We start from the raw sequence: 14,790 nt of genomic DNA on the forward strand, positions 1-14,790 counted from the left end.
CGAGGAATGTCCTGTCAGAGAGTTTTTCGGGTTAAGTTTGTTTCGTATAACTTTTCAACGCTGATGCAACAAATCCCCGGATAAAAGAGATGGAATATCGTTTTTATGAATGAAAAAACGAAAGGGGAGTTTTGATCGATGTCCTTTTTCGTTTTTCATCTCCGTCCGGCATAATCCGGTCGGTAACCGAGCGCTCGTTGCGGATGTTGTCTGCAACAACCTGCTGTGTGTGTGTGTGGTTGTGTGTAACGTACGTGTTTTGATCGATCGGTTTGACGGAGGTCTCCTTTCCCACTTTCTCTCTCTCTTTTTCCTATCTGCTTCTTAGAATCCTCGACGACGACAGTTAGTTACCCACACTTGCATATCGATGACGACTGGAGAATGATGTTTCTTCTGATTTGTGAAGCTGTCTCAACGTGCGTTCTGTTTGGTGCGGCAGAAGATGTTGTCAGATGTTTACCTGTATTCGTTTGGAGAGTAGAAGAAAGAGACGTGGGCGGAAAGGGAAGAAAATGATTCTTTGATAGATGTTGTAACTCAGACGCTTCGATTCAATATCTAATTTATATGCGACGCAGACAACGGAAACTGCTAGTTGTGCGAATTTTTTTTCCCCCCTTGAATTCTGATTGTGTAGCGACGGCAGTCGACGTCCGATTCCGGCGGTTTCTCTATTCTATATAGCGTCTCGATCTTTTCCAGAACCTCGGTTCTCTCTCTCTGTGTTTGTGTATATCAGTTGACACATCAAGAGCTTCCATTCCATCCTCTTCATGTACCGTGTATATTCTCCGTTTTTTTTTTTTTTCCATTCTTTTCATTCTGTTTATATGTATGTGCTTTCTGTGATCTCTTTTGCGTCTTGTATATGCTCTTTCTTTATCACCGAGCTTTCTTTCTTTTTTCTTTTCCCCCGTTCTTCCTATATATATATAGCATTGCACAATCTGAGTAACGACGATTTTTTTTGTTGTTGCTCTGGCGGAAAAAAAAGAGGAAAGAGGACGTATATATATATTTGTTTTCAAGCTTCGTTTAGCGCTGGTAGAAAATGAAAACGAACGAGAAAGAGGCAAAAGCGAAACAGAAAAAAATTGGCAAAAGAAAACGCAGATGTATGGGAGGAATATCCGAGTCGTCGACAATCGCCATCTGTAATTCTATCGTATTTGTTTTCGGGTTTTTTTTAATCCTTACAGGATGAGGGTTTTATCGCGGAAGTAGTAGTCATTAACAATCGATTTAAATGTTTTAATTACTTTTGCAGTAAAGAAGATGGGTATCATTCGTGACATGTCCCTAAGAGTTTGACTCCGCACTTGTTTTTTTCTTTTCTTTTTTTTTTTCTAGAGAGAAAATACAAGAAAAAGGATAAGAATAAAATGAAAGAGAAATGCATTACTTAATGAAGGAAGAAACATCCGAATCGGAAATTGTTACGGCAATGGAGGGAATCAGTTTGCATGCACGGGCGAAGGCTTCTGAATCGATACCCAACGCCGCCCTTTCTCTACGTATAATTTTCCTATTTCTCTACTCAACGGTTGTACATCATCTTTGCATACTTCTCTTGTAGCTCATTTATGAGTTAACTATAGCCTAAGATCGCCGACTTTCCATCTCGTCAACTAAATCGATTCCACCGTTCGTTCTTAGTGACTCGGTATTTATGAGGCAAACGATATATCTTGATTGGTTTAACATTAGATGCAGCCAAGAGAACGAAGATATTAAACTGTGGCACACACAAAAAAAAAGGTATAGTGGTTCTTGCTTTCTCTTCAGCGTTTCTTTTCAACGAACTCGTGAAGCAACTCCCGGTGAATATATTGGCTGGCGCAAATTGCATGCTTTCAATAATTCTTTTTTCCATCTCTCCATTATTCTGTTTCTGTGTGTGTGCGCGCGTGTGTTTGTGTATTTGGAATAGTTTCATGATTTCGAGGCAAGGCTTGGCTGAATTGTTAAAGCAAACGATTGTGACAGCTCAGTGATACAGTAAGCCATTCGCATTGAAATGGCATGACTTTAAAGGCGCACGGGCTTTCAAGCCCTTGTTCCCAAAAGAATAAAAGTCAATTCAAACTAGAAATAAATAAAATCAAGAAAACATTGTTTTGTTTTGTTTTTGACGAGAAAAGAATGAGCAGATCTAGGCCGACGAAAGAGAGAACGCCCTTCTTTGAAGCTGTAAGGCTGCATATAGTCCAGCTTTGTTGTTCAACATCTCCTATACTGTATAACAGATTGTCTGTTGATGGAAGTTGACATTCTTTTCACTAACTTTATTTTCAATCTTCTTTTTCTTTTTATACATTTATATATATATTTTCCTCCGGCTGTTTGCGACACATGGTGTAACACGTACTGCAGTGCGGATGCTCGAGAAGTTGCGTTATCACAAGCTGGCGTCTGGTTTGACGAAGACATCCTAAAGAAGAGAGCCACCTTCCGGGGCCGGGTCAGCGAGCCATCCATCCTGGCCATCAGCAACGTTAGTTTGACCGACCAATCCGTCTATCGGTGTCGAGTTGATTTTCGCGAAGCCAAATCGCGCAATTCGCGCATCAATCTCACAGTCATCGGTAAGAAAATCTTTTCGGCTGGATCTTTTTGTTCCTTAGCAAATATTATTCAGCCTTCCTTCTCGTTTGAACAGTTCAATTCGTTCCTCTGTGTAACGTAGTGTGTGCTATTCTGTGGAATTGTGCGCTCGGTAAAAAATCGCGGGTCATTAAATCACTTGCGATGTGCAGAATTGGATGAAAACGAGCAACTTCCTGCATCGCCATTCATATCTCTCTTCTATAACTGGAGCTGACTTGATGCTGATAAACTTGCATCGCACCATTAAACCATCCGGCGGATGATGCAAGACGTTAATGTTTTTGCTTTAAGTTTTCTTGTGTAGACTCGATGACTGCTGTGCCTGGTCGTCGGATATGGGCAGCGGAAAACCTTTAAGAAGGAAGGGAAAGACCGGGGAATTCGGTGCTGATTGGAGTATCTCATTAGTTTTGGGGAGGGTTTTTTTTTCCCCCCCAGCAAAAGCCCAGCACGAACCGTTGACGGCATTATCGTAAATTGGGCACTTGTGCGTTCACCATCCCGGTAGACGGAAAGGATTCCGTTTGCTCGTCATCCTTTTTTATTTTTTGGTGATCCTCTTCATCACCCAACTTGCGTCATTTCTATTGCAATAGATGTCGTGATCGAAGCCAGCGGTTATTTGCATTCGTACTTGGTTTACGTTCCTAAAGGCGGAGGAGAGGTCAATAATGGAGAAGTAAAAAGTCGTTGGAAACAGATGCACTGTGCGTCGTTCAATAACAACCGAATGCCATTAGTTTCAACAATTGCTGGTTGTGTCGGCAGCGTGATTCTTTTTTCTTTCTTTCAACACCGCCTAAAACGTACCCCATAGCTGTGGCCCCAACGGATGTGGGGATCTGAGCGCCAACGGAAACGAAATGGATGGAGTCAAAAATGGCGAATGAAGTAGGTCTATAGTAAGCGAAAACTATTACTTTTCGTTTGCTGCTCTCTGTACCCTCCTTCCGGGGATTCTGCCATGGCCTGTAATCGTACGACCTTAGTTTATCCAGGGAAACCCAAGACCGGATTATGAACGTCTTTCCTTGTGCGGAGACGTCAAAGATCCACAGCGTCCCGAAAATCCATTGAGATTCCTCGCGGTTGAATTATTGCCATTCTCATTTTCTGTATGCGCTTAGGTACACGACGCGTAACGAACAGACATTTCCCTAATACTTGTTCGTTATGCTGCGTAAGCAGTACCTTTTGGATAGTTTAGAAGGTGGAAAATGAGTTGATGCAAAACAGCGAAAGAAAATAAAAACAAGTAAAAGGCAATAAGACTTGTGGATTTCGCTTGGCTGTTTCGCAATTCAACTTCCCAGACCAACCGTTGACCCTTTGGCGTATAGCTTATGCTAACCCGAGTAATCTGAGTTATCAATTAAAAAGGGTAAGCTGCGAGAATTCGCTGTCATGCAAATTTCAAACATATAATATGAGTCCTGGATAAAAGCGCCGGGTTCAGCGAGTCTTGTTTCCGTTCGTTCTATGTAGTAGCCACTGTACGGCAGGTTTAATCACGTCCATTCTCTGCAACACAATATCTATTCCATACGTAGCTTACTCGTTTATTTTCGCTTGTGATACGCGCCCTTCTAATCATCCGCTGTTGTTGAAAGCTCCGCCAATCGTCTGAAACGATAGTTCCATTCTCACGGTCTTTTCAACTTGAAAAAAAAGGGGATGAATTGGTCATTCCATGGGGACTGGAAAAGGTGGCGGTTGGACGCGAATAAAAGATGACTCGACTAATTTATATTTTACGCACAACTCGATCCTTCCAAGTTGGCGACGTTGGTTTCTTTTGACAATTTGATTAGCAATCGCCTGCACAAACGACGGTCTGATTCATCAAGGATACGGAGAAATGTGATTGATTGAGGGCTTTTCTGACGGCTCTTAAATTTGTCATTGATTTCGCCAACGTAGTAGCAGACATACTAACGATTCCCATTGAAAGAAAACAGTATAAAGTCCCATAGGAAACCAGTAAATACAAGTAATAAATGTAACCGTGCTCAAATGGCACCTAGATCCGTTTTCGAAAGAAATACGCAAGTCCCAGTCACTGCGCATGTTTTGTTTCTTCTCGTCCCGAAAACGCCGTTACCATAATCCGGCATTGAAAGAGGAAAAAAGGAAATCATGCGTGAAAGTGTTGAGTGTGTACTTTTGATTGCAAAAGATCTTTTACTGGGCAGAATGGATGTTTTCATCGACATCTGCTAGTCCCAAGTTTCGGCTGCCGTTGTATATGCCCGTATGGTCTGGAACATCAGCCGTGATGGCCAAACTAGTCGGATGATGAGCCAATTCGAGTTGATGGCTCTTCTTTTTACGCTCCCGACGGACGTTAACACCCAACGAGAAAGTTTTTCAAACAACATAGAAGCTCTTCTTTTTATAGCTGATGTAGCAAAATTTTTGTTCTTCTCTTTCTTCTGGATGTTACATGGCCATAACTTGAATCGCCTATTCAGCTCCAGCAGTGCGGAAAAATGTTCGTCGATACGCTACTTTTAAGGGCACATCGTACGGTGAAGGCAACTCGCAGTTTTACTGCAATTAACGGTTATCTTTTTTTTTTTATTTATTTCAGAACCGCCGAAATCATTGACGATCAACGCCGAATTCAGCCAGACTCGCATCTCTACTGTGGTCGGGCCGTTTCGGATCGGAGACCGGCCCAAGTTCACGTGCACCGTCGAAGGAGGTAAAACACAACAATGTCCGTTTCCACCATTTTCTAAGTACGTACTACGTAGGTTTGCAATTTGAATTGATTATGCAATCACGAGGTATCGTTCAGGTATCGTCTAACTCGAACGCTTTAAACAGCATTCGTGTAATCATCTTAGATGTAGCGAAGCGAGCAGAATTCAATAAAGCATTGTGAATGGACCGGTGGATATGATGTGGTCTATCAAAGGATTTCAAGAGGCGTAGAAGTTTCTTCGTCGACGAAGAAGGAATGAAGCGAAGCGTGGGCTTTACGTCACGTCTTTCAGGGCAACACAGGCCGCTGAATTTCAATCAAGAACTTTAAAACCATCTCTCCCCTTCTTCTTTTTGTGTGCGTTGACGAGACTTTTAAGTGATGAAAAAGAAAGCAAGGGCTGAGACAAATTTCCTAATTCAGAACAAAAATGGCGGAGAAAATGGGGGAAAAAAAATAATCGGGAAATGAAAGCGTTATCGACATGCCGCCAAGTATGGGGAACTACGGGCACCAAGTTCTATTTATATATAACCCTGCCCTGCATCAAGAGTTTGAGCTCGACCGAGTGGCAAATTCAAATCTCGAACACGTCTAGGAAAAACAAGGCGGCTGCCATCGCTACGATTGTCTTTTGTTTTTGCATACCAACACTTAAGTAACAAACACGATTAGGAGCGTCTACACACTAAAACGGGGTATCAAAGGCCATGTATACAGGAAAAATTTCGCATTAAATAGTAAAAGAATAAAGCTTATTGACATTTATATAGAGCGTTATCCGATTTATAGGTACAAGTATTTGAGCCAGTTACGCAATACCGTGACAACATCAATAGAAAGAGTTCTCCGAATTCAAAATAAAGCGATCGATATCTCATTTTCAAAGTGTGTGTTACCACTGACCCTTGTTCGGGAGATATTCCCGAGTCTTTTTATTTTTATTTTTTCTTTTGAATTCCGTAAAATTTTGATGTCGTTCGCTTGGTACAGTTTCTACAAAGAGTCTTTAGTCCCCCCCCCCTTTTTTTTTTTGTCACAATTAAATGATCCTATTCATTTTAAAGCAATTTGTTGACGAGTAAACGGAGGCGTGTGTTGGCATCATTTTGTTTTGGCACCCGATCAAGGTTTTCCCTTTTATCCACGTCAGGCTCTTGATCAATCAATCAGTCGGTGGGATGTGTATAGTTCCAATGGAGCAAGCTTACAAAAGAGAATGGCTTGTAACTCGTCGAGGAAATGAGTCGTCCCTCATTCGGACGTGTTTTCACGGCTTCTGGTTATTTCACCATCGTTCGAGTGTTTCGATCGTTATCACAACATCGTGAGAAAAAAAAAATTTTTGTTTTAAAAAATAAAAGTCGAGAGCAAAGTACGTGTTCTGATCAGGACTTTTTTCCCCTTCCTTTTCCGTGTCCCAATTAACATAATTCTATCAAAGACATCCGTCTCCGTACTTGAAGGAAGTTCGGAATCAATAAGAATCTTTAAATGTCTCCTTCGGTTATTAATTAATTATTTGATTTAAAAAAATAATAATAAATGATAATAATAAAATATGATTGTTTTGATGCAGGTTTGCCCATTCCCGTCATCACTTGGCGTCGCAATCGCATCACGGTGCCCGGCCAGATGGAATCTAGTGAGCCGGAACGAATTCGTAGCACTCTTCTTCTTCCTCCATTAAAGCGCTCTGATTGGCCCATGACGTTGAGCTGCTCAGCGTCCAACTCGGAACGCGGCCGGCCACTGGAGCAGTCGTTTGACGTCGATATGGAACGTAAGTCTGTCTGAACCTCTTATGCTCCCTAATACACCGACGCTGTTACTGGAAAAATAAAACAATCTCTCGAGACATGACGCAATTATCGCGTCACCGTTTCAGTTTGTCCGTCCAGCACGTCCAATGGTACTCAGAAAAAACTTAGGTCCAGTGATGTTTCGCTGGACAGTGAAACGAAAGAGTCCAATGAAAGAGCCAACGATGGGTGCCCGTTGATGTGGGTGATGTGTGAACACAACCGCATTCAATTGAATCACGCGGCCGAGATGGTTCAGACTGGGCAAACAAGGGAAGACGGCGACAATATTTAATCGAAAACTGGCCAGCAGTCTCTCCTTTTTTTTTTTCACCAAAGAGTATGGACGATTCGTTTACTGGGACGTTGTGCACGGCGAGGAACTCAGTTTGCGCTCGACCGAGTGGATAATGCGGCCCTTGTTGTCTGCCCAATGTTTTCCTACTGTGTTCCAGACTTTCAATGTTTCCCGTGTCCCGAATCTTTGGGGACGTCTTTATTCTCTCGACTTTTCTGGCCGTGTATACCTTTAGACCAACTTAAGTATAACCAATAATTGCATCGGCCTTTGGGCCCTGTGCAAACTTTAACCATCATCCGTCTTCGCTGTTGGTTGGACTAGGATCGACTTTTATTTTTTTCTTTCCCCCTAATTATTCGCCTGATGTTCTTCTTTATTATTGAAATGGAATAGTTCCACCGCTGTCGGTATCCATCGTGATTGGTGAGAGGAATCCAGCGGTGGGGAAACCGTTTTCGTTGCCGTGTCACGTCACCGGCTCCCGTCCTATCCCGAAAATTACATGGTGGAAAAACGATGTGCTGTTGGATCCTTCTGCTTACAACCAGGTATAACGACTGTTCTCTTTTCGGCTTATTTTGACAGTAAATGACACTGCAATTGTCAACAATGAAGACGAATCGATCGACTCTGTCCGTGTGTTGAATGTCAATATCCCAGTTGAAATGATTGAACGATATGTTACCTCTTCTTTTTCATTCTTTCCCAATGTTACTATCGCGATGTAGACCTTATCGATCAATGGCAGCGTGGCTATTAGCGTGCTGGACCTAATGCTGGCCAAGACAGAGACGAACAGCCGAATCACATGCCGTGCCATTAACCCATACCTGGACACCATCGTCATGGAGGACACGTGGAACGTCAATTTGAGCTGTAAGTCCATTAGATTTGTCGCCAACCTTCCTGCTAAACAGATAATCCTATTTCCAATTCTTCTCGTATCCACTACGTTACGTAACCACTACGTTTTCATCAGGTCTTTCGTACCCATTGTTAAACCTTTTCCCTTTACTGTTTTCCATTTTCTCCTGTTTTGCACGATTGCGGTTGTCACCGTTCGTCCAGATTCGCATCCTTTTCGACGCTATTGACGTCTTACGAAAACGACGTTAGGTAGTACTACATTAACTTGTCGCTTGGAAGCGGTGCCTCTACCGAAGGATATACGCACGTAGATATGCGCAAACATTTCAGGGCAAAACTTGTTCTGGTTCTGAGTGCAATTCTCTCTGAATTCTCATTTTAGTCGTGAATTTCTTTCTCTCTTTTATTTTGCCGCACGTGTTGCCGGCCGAGATGAAAGTGAGTGCACAATAGGCGAGTACACATCCTCGGCAGAACACGCACAAAAAGAAATACGATGGAGGCAGAAAGAGAGTGAAATAACGACACGTCTGATTTCCGCATCAGCCGTCTTGTCGGTTGAATAAAAATACGTTGAATCGTAGTAAAAACTCGTAGACTGTAGAACACCATCATCTCAAGCGAAAAGAGAAAAAAAAAGTTCCATCCGTCGTTGCTTTTTTAAATCTTTCTTTACAGGATTTTATTCGCTAATGGTCTCGTTCCACTGAATGCGGCGATAGAGAAAGAAGAAGAAGAAGAAGAAAAAAAGGGAATGAACAAGCCAAGGAACTTTGATTGAAATACTTTGGCTCTTGTGCAAGATGTTGAGCTTCATCGATCATATTTGAATCTGAGCGTGAAAGCTCCGGGTTAGCGTACACGCACCTTTTTTTTCCTGTCCTTGCCTTTATTTCATAGAAATGCTCACGAGCAGCACGTGCGAGTCAAAGTTTTTTTTTTTTTTTCGAAAAATGGTTTCGTCCTCAACGATTTGACGTAACTTTATGAAATATGACGGAGACTAAACGAGAGATTCCAAGAGAGGCAAACGGATCAATGGCGTAGACAATAGCGAACCAGTAGAACCCGAATGATTCTGAATTCCAGGGAAATTTGTTTTTTCCAAGTACAGCAGAGGGTCCCTTTATCAAGGAAGAAACAAGTTACACTGTTCCCTTTGATAGTAGTATCAGGTCGTTGAGAAGGACGCACTGTCCACTATCTGGATAACTTTATCTAATAGCAAATTGTCTAGTCAAGTCACGTTTTCTTTCAATTCAAGAGCGAAGGAAGGATTTTGCAATCAATATCTATCTTACCTTTCACATTTGCCTTGATATAGTTCGTTCATTAAATATCTGCAATGAACATTTGTTATTTTTGGAATCGTTCCACGAGATTTTTAGAGGCCGAGTTTCTTGACGTCTTTAAATCATCGTCTTTTTTAGTGGATCGAATAAATATTTTTATAGCTGGAATAATGAGCCGATCGATAATAGTCTTTTGGTTTCTGAACGTCGATTTTCAGTTCTGAATAGGAAAACGTATAGAACAAAAATAAAAACACGAATAACAGATTGAAGAGGAAAATTTAGTTTAGTATTCAAACTTTTTCCAAACGTCTCCGTTCTTTTATGGTTTGAGGTTTGCAGTCATATCGATCCATCTCCGCACCGACTTGCATTTTTTTCTTTTTACAATTGCCTTTATTGTTAAGCGTACGGTTCTATCGTCTGCCACTTGATCCGGCTATATTTTCGTCGTCCACTTTTTCAATGTCTCCTGTCGTGCTGTAAGTCAATGTTCCAGCAGTTCGAAAAGAACGATGCTCATCTATTTTGCGTTGCAATCTCGTTTAAAACGTAAATTCGCTTGTGCTGTTTATATACACTAGCTGCCTTAAATAAATGGAACATGTGTATGTATATGGCACTATACGTATATGTCGTATACATATGTATCCATCAGTATGGAACTGGCGAATTCCGGTCGTGCACTGCAGAGGGAAAAAATAAATAAATATGGAAAAAGAAGGGAATTGGGCGTCGAGGGGGCGGTACAGCAAGGGCAATTTTGGAGCTCTTCGGGACATTCCCTAAAGATCCAACGTGTGTCATCTTCGTTTGCCTTTGAAGATTTTCTTTTTGTATTTTTCCTTCTTATTTAAATTCTCCTTACTTTTTTTTTCCCCGGTTTTTATCGTATGTTGACTGTGTGTACAGAACGGCTGTGCACGTTTATTTCTTTGGCTGTTCAATGCCAAAGCTTAAAGGGAAAAGAAAAGTCTGTGGGTCTGGGAAAAAGGCTTAGGGAGGTTAGCTTTAAACAGCTCAACATGGACCTCGTGGACTATGGGGATGGAAGAATAGTTTCTTTCTTTTTTATTGTATGTTAAAGTGAGGGTGGGATCTAAAAGAAGAAAAGTTGATCTACTTGGGTTTCCCGATGAAAAAAAAAAAATTGTGGGTAAACTTGGATTCCATGAACGCGGCTGTCAAAACTTGAAGAAAAAAAAAAGGGAACTCGAGCAAAATGTATATGTAGACGAAGAAAAATCTTTGGAAAGACCATTGATTTTTTTTTTCTCTTCTTAGTTTATTTTTCTCGTTTACTTCCTCTTGAGTTTGACTTTTTTGTTGTTGTGATTTTCGTCCTCGTGGTGGCTGCATTGCAGCTGATACATAATAGACTGATCCGCAGGATGTGTGTGCGATTCGATTACAGATCCACCAAACGTGAGCCTAGCCATGGGACGATCATTGAATGCTGAGGGAATCAAAGCCGGTGATGACGTCTACTTTGACTGTCACGTTGATGCACGCCCGACTGCCAACCGCATCGAATGGAGACGAGATGTATTTGAAATTGAACTATTATTTTTTTTTCTGCCTGTCAGTCATCACGTCCTCATTTATTTTTCTTGTTTAGGGCATTAAATTAGTGCACAACACATCGGCTAATGTCATCATCACCAATCAGAGTCTAGTATTGCAGAATGTCGGTCGTTCCATGGCCGGAAACATTTCGTGTCACGCGTCCAACGTTGAAGGCCAAGCAGAAAGCCAGCGCATCTTCCTCGATATCAAATGCAAGTTTAAATAATTATTCAATTTAAACAAAAATCCAATTTCCATCTCTTCGTGATCAAATGATTAATAAAACAGATGCACCCGTATGTAAACCGGGACTGACGCGCTATTTCGGCGTGTCTCGGGCCGAGAATGTTGAAATCATTTGTCAGGTAGAAGCCAACCCGAACACGGAACTGAGCTACAAATGGTTCTTCAACAATTCAGCGGAAACGATCGAAGTACCGCGTAGTCGGTACAACAACAGCAGCCCGTCGGGAGCCAGCGTCCTCACCTACAAGCCGTTGGCTTCGCTCGACTACGGCACGCTCCTCTGCTTTGCTACGAACGCGGCCGGTAGTCAAAGCGAGCCATGCGTCTTCCACATTCTGACCGCAGGTGCGTGACCGTAGAACACGACGTTAAACATAGTATGTTTTCTAAGATGTATACGCAAACATTTTGCGCCGGGATGCCCTCGAGCAAAGTTTGTCATCATTTGCTATTCGTCCCATAGTCTAGATCGTATACTGTATTCACGCGTAATTGTTTGTATCAGGTCCGCCGGAACCGGTTTTCAACTGCACGGTATCAAACCACTCGAGCGATGCCTTCCTGATCGCCTGCCAGCCGGGTTTTCACGGTGGATTGCCACAGAATTTCTCGCTCCACTTCTTCGAGGAGAGCAACTCGTCAGGTCGACTCGTCATCCACCAGATATTCACCGAGCCCATCTTCTTGCTGTCAAGTCTCAAGACGAACATGCGCTACAAGGCGACCATCGCTTCCGTCAATGCCAAGGGCAAAAGTGATGATGTGGTCGTCGAAATATCTACGCAAAAAGAGCCGGAGAGACAGCTGGAGGTCAAACCAGGCAAGTCGACAGGTTCGATTACTTTTTCTTATTCTTTACCAGTTTTTTTTTTGTGTGTGTGTGCCGGGTGTCGGTGCCTTATTGATGGAATTGCTGATGTAATAAGTCGGCAAGTTTGCCTCTACTTGTTGTTATTCTTCCCCATTTTTTGCCTTCTTGTCCCCCCTACCGAGAAGAAATGCGGAATTGACTGTCGCCCCCAGTGTGCACTGCCACGAAAGCTAAATGTATAACCATAGACACACATTGTGGAGAGCCGATTCGATCCCGCGGGATTGTGTGGGGACTCTGTTCACACATCCGTATGCGCACAGGGCCCACCTATCACATCCTGCAACTTCTTTCGTTTCCCATTCCACCGTGTTCCTTGGTCTTTGTGGCTTTCCCTTCAGATGATTCAATTCTTTCATATGCCGATCTAGACCGTTCTAATTGTGTAGCGTGAGTTGACGACACTTTTTAAAGCTAACTGCCGTTCGAGAATCATTCCCGTGCCAACATCCTTTTTATTAAAAGAACTGGCATCATTTGGTGTTAATAATAATTGAATTTAAGTTCATTTCTGACGTCGTGTTACTCGGTTTTTCTTTACTTGTTTTCTTAACAGAACCGCGTCCCAGTAGCTCAATACTGACACCAACGCTGGGGATTCTGAGCGGCGTCGTCATATTGCTTTGCATTGCTGGCGTCATAGTGGTGGTATTCTTGCGACGCCAGTGCCTGCGAGAGGCGCCAGGCGGCCGCCAATAATGATGGCACAGCCAACGGAATTCTACTCCGTTCTGAAGCGACCAACAATCAAACGAATGGGGCAGCAGGCGGTGCATCGACTATCTCAAAATCAGCACGAGGCGGAGGTGTGAATCCTCGATCGCAATCGCTCAAACCGTTGATGGATAACGTCGACTGCAACATCGACGCCGGTGGCCCTATGTTTGTCTCTAGAATCGAACCGGATCACTGGAAGAATCAAATGTTCTGCCACACCAGCTTGACGCAACTCGGCTGGCCAGTTGGCGAACCTCCACCATCTCATTCGCCAATTCTTCCTCCCCCTCCGCCTCCGCCAAACATGTTGATGACGCAGCAACAGTCAATCAAAGCTGGGCTCATCACACCACCGTACACGACAGATAGTTCGTTAGATCTACGTAGTCCTGATATTATTCCTCCTCCCGTTATCGGTACGACGTCACATTTCACGTTTCAACGAAATACGATTAACGAGAAATTCGTTTTCTTCTCAACAGGGTCGTGTGATTTCGGACCTGCAACTCTCCCGCGGTCGTACAAAGGTTTCGGTATGGGATCCTCATCGACGTTAGCTGCTGCTGCTGCGACGCCAGTTGAAACGAAAAAACCGCACGTTATGTGGAGCGATACGATGCCCAAAGCCTTCCGCCAATCGCACGATTTTCTTCGACGAGAAACGTCTAGTCACTCGGCAGGTGCCAACAAGCGTGAAAGTGTCGTGTAAAGTTATAGAAAAAGAATAAAAACACTTTAAACGATATTGTCTTTTCCCAACATCCACCACATCCTCTCTCTGTGTACGTTTCTTGCCTATTTTGTTGTTGTTGTTAATCCTTTTTTCCTCCTGTTTCTCAACGATCTCACCTTTCAGAATCTTGGTACGTGTTTCACAATTACCAAGTCTCAAGTTTGACATTTGTACCTGTCAACTTTCTCAATACAACTGTCAGCCGATGTAGCGCGAAAAAAGGAATGACGTCAGGTATTGTTTGTGTATCGTCAAACTCTCAATGATTGCGTGCAAGAGGTATGTACACAAATACATTATCATATTCGAATATTGAAAGGCGATTGTTAAACTTTCTGATTCCATCGTTTTCTTTTGTAACTCTTGCATCTTAAAATACGGGATAATAGACAAAGAGGTAAGTATAAAATTACACATGCATAGCGTATGTCACCCAAAGTCTTTTGCACCAAGTCAGCAGCCCACCAAAAGTTTTTCTTTTGTCAAAGTTAAGTGTAAAAAGTCCGTAAAATCGCGTCAAACGTAAAGTCGTGCCCATCAAAAGTCAAGAGGAAAAGTTTTAAAAGACAGAAGAAAAAGAAGATTGATCTCATTTTTTTTTTAAATCCCTGTTTCAAAATGAATGTGACCACCGTGTTGTTATGATGGTAAAACAATTGAGTATATAGTATATATACATCGATCTTTTTACTATGTAATTCCTTGTTTCCCTGTTTTTGTTTCTTGTGTACTACGGACTGTACGACGACTGTGCGGCTTGTACATAAACACATCATGTTCAATCCTTGGTATGTAAAATTTTCCACGGGCTGCGTGAAAATCAGTAATAAAAAAAAACATTCAAAAAGGATTCTTCAGTTTCTATTTTGAAATTTCTTCAAGTGTAAACTTTATTTCACTGTTCAACCTTCTCCTTCCTGTCAAGCCAAGAGCTCGTATCACTCGTTAGATTTCTGTAAGTATTGAACTCTAAAAATTTCACGTTATGTTTTTTAATTTGTTGAGCAGCGATATAAGAAGTATAAAAATATTGAAGGTTAAAAAGCTGTGACAGTACATTTTATTCCGAGAAAACGGA

At 42.3% G+C, this 14,790-nt stretch overlaps 1 protein-coding gene across 7 annotated transcripts in view; it reads left to right on the forward strand.

Annotated features, from left to right (window-relative positions):
* Nucleotides 1-14,562, forward strand: part of LOC116917815 (nephrin) — a 40,363-nt gene extending 25,801 nt beyond the window's left edge. For 6 of the 7 annotated variants that reach the window (XM_045169531.1, XM_032923408.2, XM_045169535.1 and 3 more), the window contains 11 exons: nt 2,377-2,588; nt 5,201-5,314; nt 6,897-7,100; nt 7,814-7,968; nt 8,149-8,296; nt 10,994-11,124; nt 11,198-11,357; nt 11,434-11,736; nt 11,897-12,223; nt 12,819-13,395; nt 13,462-14,562. In XM_045169531.1, the coding sequence (XP_045025466.1) occupies nt 2,377-2,588; nt 5,201-5,314; nt 6,897-7,100; nt 7,814-7,968; nt 8,149-8,296; nt 10,994-11,124; nt 11,198-11,357; nt 11,434-11,736; nt 11,897-12,223; nt 12,819-12,961 (1,897 nt within the window). In that variant the 3' untranslated portion in view covers nt 12,962-13,395; nt 13,462-14,562. The remainder of the gene's footprint in view (nt 1-2,376; nt 2,589-5,200; nt 5,315-6,896; nt 7,101-7,813; nt 7,969-8,148; nt 8,297-10,993; nt 11,125-11,197; nt 11,358-11,433; nt 11,737-11,896; nt 12,224-12,818; nt 13,396-13,461) is intronic. The other variant, XM_032923409.2, reaches the window with a different exon arrangement.
* The last annotated feature ends 228 nt before the right edge of the window (nt 14,563-14,790 follow it).

Source organism: Daphnia magna, linkage group LG2, assembly GCF_020631705.1.
Source record: "Daphnia magna isolate NIES linkage group LG2, ASM2063170v1.1, whole genome shotgun sequence".
Classification (NCBI taxonomy): domain Eukaryota; kingdom Metazoa; phylum Arthropoda; class Branchiopoda; order Diplostraca; family Daphniidae; genus Daphnia; species Daphnia magna.